The 6,357-nt window shown below is 36.0% G+C and overlaps 1 protein-coding gene across 7 annotated transcripts; it reads left to right on the forward strand.

Annotated features, from left to right (window-relative positions):
• Positions 1 to 77: 77 nt before the first annotated feature.
• LOC111890976 (homeobox protein SHOOT MERISTEMLESS) lies at positions 78 to 5,785 on the forward strand. 7 transcript variants are annotated; one of them, XM_052765183.1, is made up of 10 exons: positions 78 to 370; positions 794 to 882; positions 980 to 1,132; positions 1,390 to 1,534; positions 1,716 to 1,956; positions 2,232 to 2,374; positions 2,575 to 2,867; positions 3,464 to 3,770; positions 5,004 to 5,251; positions 5,352 to 5,785. In XM_052765183.1, exons 6-10 carry the CDS (start codon positions 2,350 to 2,352, stop codon positions 5,550 to 5,552), a joined length of 1,074 nt encoding a protein of 357 aa, XP_052621143.1. In that variant the 5' UTR covers positions 78 to 370; positions 794 to 882; positions 980 to 1,132; positions 1,390 to 1,534; positions 1,716 to 1,956; positions 2,232 to 2,349; the 3' UTR covers positions 5,553 to 5,785. The 7 variants fall into 7 exon arrangements, with proteins under 7 accessions (XP_052621143.1, XP_052621145.1, XP_052621144.1 ...); XM_052765185.1 differs by having other exon boundaries at positions 2,235 to 2,374; XM_052765184.1 differs by having other exon boundaries at positions 2,243 to 2,374.
• Positions 5,786 to 6,357: the final 572 nt, after the last annotated feature.

Below are 6,357 nucleotides of genomic sequence, written 5' to 3' on the forward strand. Positions count from 1 at the left end.
TCCATGTCGAGTACAAGGGAAGAAAATACCATGAGGCAATTAAATTCAATAGGATATTTTTACCAGTAAAAATACTTGAAATAAAAAATTAAATAAGTAGCAGAAACCTTAACAAATTCATCAACTCTTTCTCCCTTTGAGACGCTTCCGGCATATGACCAAACAAATTCATCGCCATTTTTGCTCTATTACTTAGAGTTGTTTATACGAAACCTTAGCCTTCGGTCGACGACGCCTCCGCCTCTGGCCAACGACGCCTCCGCCTCCGGTTGACGACGCCTCCACCTCCGGTCTCCAATCGACGAGACTGATGAAGTCTCCTACTCCGGCCTACAGCCGCTTCTGCCTCCTTCTTTCACGTTGTTTACAGGTACGCTCGGACTTTGGGTGTAGTTGATCTATTCATTGATTAATGTTGTGTTTATGACAATGTCTTCTCTGTGTATGAAATATTTACTTCATATTTCTGGTTGATAACCCTAGAAAGCATCATCGACTCTGTTTTGAACTTCATCTGCTGTTGCTCCAAAAAGAAAAAATTGTCCTCTCCAACTTCCTTCCTGATTTCAACATTAGCCCCATCTAATGTTCCTATAATCAGGCATCCATTGAGTGCAGATTTCATATTAAGAATATTTCAAAACCACTCAATGATCACACATCCTCCTCTATAGCTATTCGATTTCACATTATAATTTTGTTAAAGTTCACATTTATTGCTTAATTATATAGAAACCAATATTTAGAAAAGCAAGATTTTTCATCAAATGTTGACCAAGATATATGCTTATAGCTGTGAGAGCTGCAGTATCAGCATTTCGTAGGGAAGAAGAATCACAAGTTCACCATTCATCTAAAAGAAGAAGAGAGAGATCAGATCAGGTTTGTCCATTTTTCTTTGTGGAACTCCATGTTAAAGAGGTAATTTGGTAATTTAGTTTCAGACATAATAGTAGTAACCTGTATTGTATGGATTCAGGACAGGGTTATTTATGGTGATTCAATGTTCATGGAGACACCACGAGGCAAAGGTCTTCAATTCCCATTTTCTGTTGCTGATCGTGTTATTATAAAGTCCAATATCGCTCATTAGCTAAGGTTTCTGATACTTCATCATCACAGCAAACTTCAAGTAAGATAACACCCAATTGGCTCTAAACCCATGTGGCATCTTTAAATGTATCATGTTTCAAATGTATGTGTGTGTGTTCTAAAGATAATTGTGTAGCAAGTTTTGCATATGTGACTGATTCAATTTCACTTCAAGTGCCTTTAGCTGTGGGGTATCGATTATTATTTCATCATCTTCTCATTAAGTCATAATCTTTAACATATCTTTACCCTCATTATTTTCTATGATCATTTTTATGCTCATTTTCTTATCAACAGGTCTGAGGTTATACATTGGAAATTTACCATCACATATGGATGAGGTACTAGTGCAAACAACCAAGAGCAGGAGGATCCGTATGGTAGAAAGAAAAACCAGAAAAAGAAGTGTTGATAAACCCAAAACGAAACATCTTGAAGCAAGGTATACATATTAACAAACATTATTTGAGTTAATATATGAATCAAGAGTACATAAAGCATTGAATTTGTTTTGAAAAGAGCATAAACTTACCTTGGGCATCTTCAATTTTATATAAAATTTTGGTTTTTTTTGGTGTTCGAGACTCTTAGAATTAATTATACGAGTGTTTATGCTTTTGTAGGCATACAATGGACCATAAATAAAAGAAAAAGAGAAGTGTGACATTGATCAGAGATCATTCCAAAGAATATCTATCAAATTTAACAGTTGAGTTTGATCAATTCGGTAGAGCTATTGGACCTAACCGCTTTAAGTTCACCAGTTATCGTGGAGTGACTACGAGGAAGATGATTTCTATCCTTATAGATAGTTGGGATTTAGTGGATCAATGTGACAAGGATCAATTGTGGTTGAACATAAAGGTAAAACTCATTTCAACACACTTTTGATATCATTTAATAGTAGCAATCACAATTTCCTGCCATGTTATTCTCTTCTATCATACAAGTTGTATCATATCATTTACCTAATAATTGTTATCTTCATTTTTTATTTAAAAAAGCAGAATTATTGGCATATATGATCATTTTTTATTGAAAATGAAAACATGATCAGTGATGTCCCACTTCTTATGGTTGGAATGGAATCATATAGTAGGTTTGTATTTTGTAGAGATTGATCCATGGTAATCATATAGTAGCTTTGCAGAAATTGAAAAGTTGGAATGGTGATCCATGTGTTCTAGAGCATCCATGGACTGGAATTGACTGTTTAATAAGGCTGGAGTGGAATTGTCTGTTTAATAAGGCTCTGGAATGCAAAGGGGATGTGAGACATCAAGTACGGTTGTTTATTGGTGTATTAGATGTGTATATATGGCGTATTAGATGATTGTATGTGTAAAATAGATAGGATAATATAATACGGTCAAATAGCCGTACTCTATTATGCATGTAATCTAATACACCCCTCTACTAATACGCCCTCTATGTACGTATTATATTCACAATTTCAACCGTACTCTATTAACCTTTTTCTAGTAGTGAACGTTGGAGCACTATGTCTTCCTCCACCTCCTGTTTCATATAACAACAACAACAACAACCTAATTTTCGCCGATCAAGATCACCATCATCATCATCATCATCATCATCATAGTACCTGTGGGACTTCGACTTCTGCTATGATGCTTGAAAACAGCGCCATTAATATCAACGATGGAGGAGAGTTAGCCTTCATGAGCTCCTCCTCGTGTTCTTCTTCTGCTAAAGCAAAGATCATGTCTCATCCTCATTACCCTCGTCTCTTATCAGCTTATCTTAACTGTCAAAAGGTATATCTAGCTACTTCTTAACCCTCTCTCTCTCTCTCTCTCTCTCTCTCTCTCGTGTGTTTGTTTGTGCGCGCTCGCCTATCAGCAAACACGGATCTATATAGTTCTCTATATATATAGTTCACAACTGAAACAAGTGGTGGAATTTTGTATCTTCAGGTTTCAGCATATCTTTTTATACGTGTTTACTGGTTTCTGCATTTGGTACAATCTAATAAGAAATCCTGAGTAAAAATCAAGTTGTGTTTTTTCAGGGGTTTGTGTGTTTGATTCAATAGCTATTGCTTGATTTAGTAGTGTAATAGAGACACTCTTAAAAGCAAACAACTTGTAAGAAGGAACCTAGAAGTGGGTTTTCTAGATTTGTGTGTTTCTGTGTGCGTGACATCATTTCTTTTAGTTCTTTCTTCATTTGGTAGCATAATATACTTTCTTGAAGAGAGAATAAAAAAAATGCAAGGCAAAACCCTTATTTAGACGCAGAAAGTTTATTCTTTCACTTTCGTAACGTATATTTGATATATGAAGCATGTGTTTGTGTTTAATTAAGAGTAATATGAAAGATTTTTTCTTTAATTAATTAATACAAAATACAGATAGGAGCACCGCCTGAAGTAGTGGAAAGACTAGAAGATGCTTGCAGAGCGTCGGTGGTGGCTGCGATGTCCAGTCGTTCCGGCTCCGCAGGTTGTGAGGCTGGTACCAGTGATGGCGGTGGTGGTGGAGGAATGAATATGATGATCATCGGACAAGATCCAGCACTTGATCAGTTCATGGAAGCTTACTGTGAGATGCTCATTAAATACGAGCAAGAACTCGCCAAACCCTTCAAAGAAGCCATGCTTTTTCTCTCAAGAGTTGAATCCCAGTTCAAGGCAATCTCCATTTCTACTTCAGATTCTGGTGCATCATCTCTCTCTCTCTCTCTCTCTCTCTCTCTCTCTCTCTCTCTATAAATTTTATGATCCTGGGGAATTGTTTAATAAACTACAGATTACTCTTGATTTCATCATAAAACTTTTAAAAGAAGTTCTGTTTCCAGCACAAAAGCGCTTCTTTGAATGTTCTTCATGCTTAGGAACTAGATGCGATTCTGTTTTCTTAGAACAGTTTATTGTCTTCATTAATGCTATCTGGTTCTTAAATTATTTTTTACAATAGTAATCACCAAAAAGTACTATTAATATATATCATGTATAGATCTTAAATTTGTTTTCAAATTTTGTCCATAGCACAATTTCCAAGACTTGACAATAGTTTGCCTACAGTTTCATATCACATGAATTCTTGTGAAAGTTCCTTTTTCCAAAAGTTTATAATTTTCATGTATACAAACATGAAAAAATCTTTGATATATGAGGCTCATCTATGATCTATTTTATGACACTATACGGCTATGTCTGATCCATTTACGTGTATAATGTAAAAGATTTGTAGGGGAGGACCCTAAACGACGATGTATATGTGTGGAGGCCTATTGTGATGAATCTTTCACTCCATCCTGGAAGCTTTGCACTGTTTTTCTAGTAAAATAACCTGTACAAATTTCCAGTTTTTCACCCCTTGAATGTAGAGATATATATATATACAAGTACAATTATATGTTCCTTTTATTGGCAGCATCCTGTCCAATATTACATTGTTTTTTACCCTGGGAGATTTTTTTGTTGCAATTAACATAAGGTTGATTGTCGGCATTTCCACCCAAAGCACCCAAGGGAAAAAAATAACCCTATATCTTTGGTTCGGATGATTGCATTCCAACCATTTTGGTGGAAATTAAAGGTGCATCTACTGTCTTGTTCCATTGGCAATGTGATCAAGATGCATGCATTTTACGAGTTAGTTGTTAACAGGTTGAAATTGGCGATCAGAATAAAAAAAAAATAACTCATGTGCATATAATTGTGCTTTTATTTATTGTGATGTATATACAACAAATAAGCTTTAGTTTTAAAATCGGATTCTTATAGCAGACCATATGGAAGAAAACAGTAGTCTATTTGTTCCATATGATCTAGATACATGTACCTTATTGCATCTAAGAATTGTTCATAACTGCATTTTGTGCCTAAAATCTCCTTTAAAGTTGCTTTGTCTTTGATAATTTCTGTTTTAATTTGATGCAAACTTCAGCGGGTGGCGAAGTAGGTATGGATAAAAATGGATCATCCGAGGAAGAGGTGGATGTAAATAACAATCTCATAGATCCTCAAGCTGAAGATCAGGAACTGAAGGGTCAGCTGTTACGCAAGTATAGTGGTTATTTAGGTAGTCTCAAGCAAGAGTTCATGAAGAAGAGAAAGAAAGGAAAGTTGCCCAAAGAAGCACGTCAACAATTACTCGACTGGTGGACTAGGCATTACAAATGGCCATACCCTTCGGTAACTATAATACTGTTTTCTTGATTAAAACAAAATCTATCTGCCAAAAAAGAAAAACTTTACATTTCTCTTAACGTACTCTACTGTCTCTTGTGAACAGGAGGCTCAGAAGTTGGCACTGGCTGAGTCAACAGGACTAGACCAGAAGCAGATAAACAACTGGTTCATAAACCAAAGGAAGCGACATTGGAAGCCATCTGAGGATATGCAGTTTGTGGTAATGGATGCTGCTCATCCTCATCACTATTTCATGGAGAACATCCTCGGGAACCCTTATCCCATGGACGTTTCGTTGCTATAGGGGCTATATATATACATGCCCAACGTGGCATGAAATCTCAACAAATGACCGTATCTATGTATGATTGACATTGAACTCGATGAGGGTTTTGCAAGTTTGTGTGAACCGTAAGGGATGAAAAGAAGCTCGTTAGCGTTCTCATGTATGCTGACCTATTGGTCTTAAAAGTTGGATGATTATAAGACATTGTTATTTAAGACATGCACTTAATGCAAGTAAGATATTCGTGTTTACTTGTTATTTTTTGATGTCGAACGCCACCACGTAAATTAACTTATATTTTAAAGCGACATGAATACGCGTGTAAAGTTTAAAAAATCCCGGTAGCTGTATAAAAAAGTGCAAGTATTGTAAATCAAAATGGTAAAAAAATAAGTGGGCAATACAACTAGCGACAACATCATTAAGAAACAATAAGGCAAGCGATAACATCATTAAGAAACAATAAGGCATATTAGCGTTAAACCTCATTCAGGGACATTGATTGTGGTGAAGGTTCATTCACGTTTAGCTACCTAGAGGTCCTGGTCGGAGCTAGCATCAACATATTAGCAACTGGATGTCGCATATCAAGAAATTTCAGATGCAATGTGAACCTTAAGACCTGTTAGACACATTCACACACTTGCACACAACAGATTAAGCAAAGCAAAAACACAGAGAAAGATTTGGTCACACACAACTGATGCGTATTATTCTCTAAAGACTAGATGCATAAAGGAAATATCACACGCCTTATAGACACTACAAGGAATGTGGATCAACAAGCTAGGAAAACTAAAAGCAACTCCTAAACAGTTTTGAC

The sequence above is a fragment of the Lactuca sativa genome, chromosome 7, assembly GCF_002870075.4.
Source record: "Lactuca sativa cultivar Salinas chromosome 7, Lsat_Salinas_v11, whole genome shotgun sequence".
Classification (NCBI taxonomy): Eukaryota; Viridiplantae; Streptophyta; class Magnoliopsida; order Asterales; family Asteraceae; genus Lactuca; species Lactuca sativa.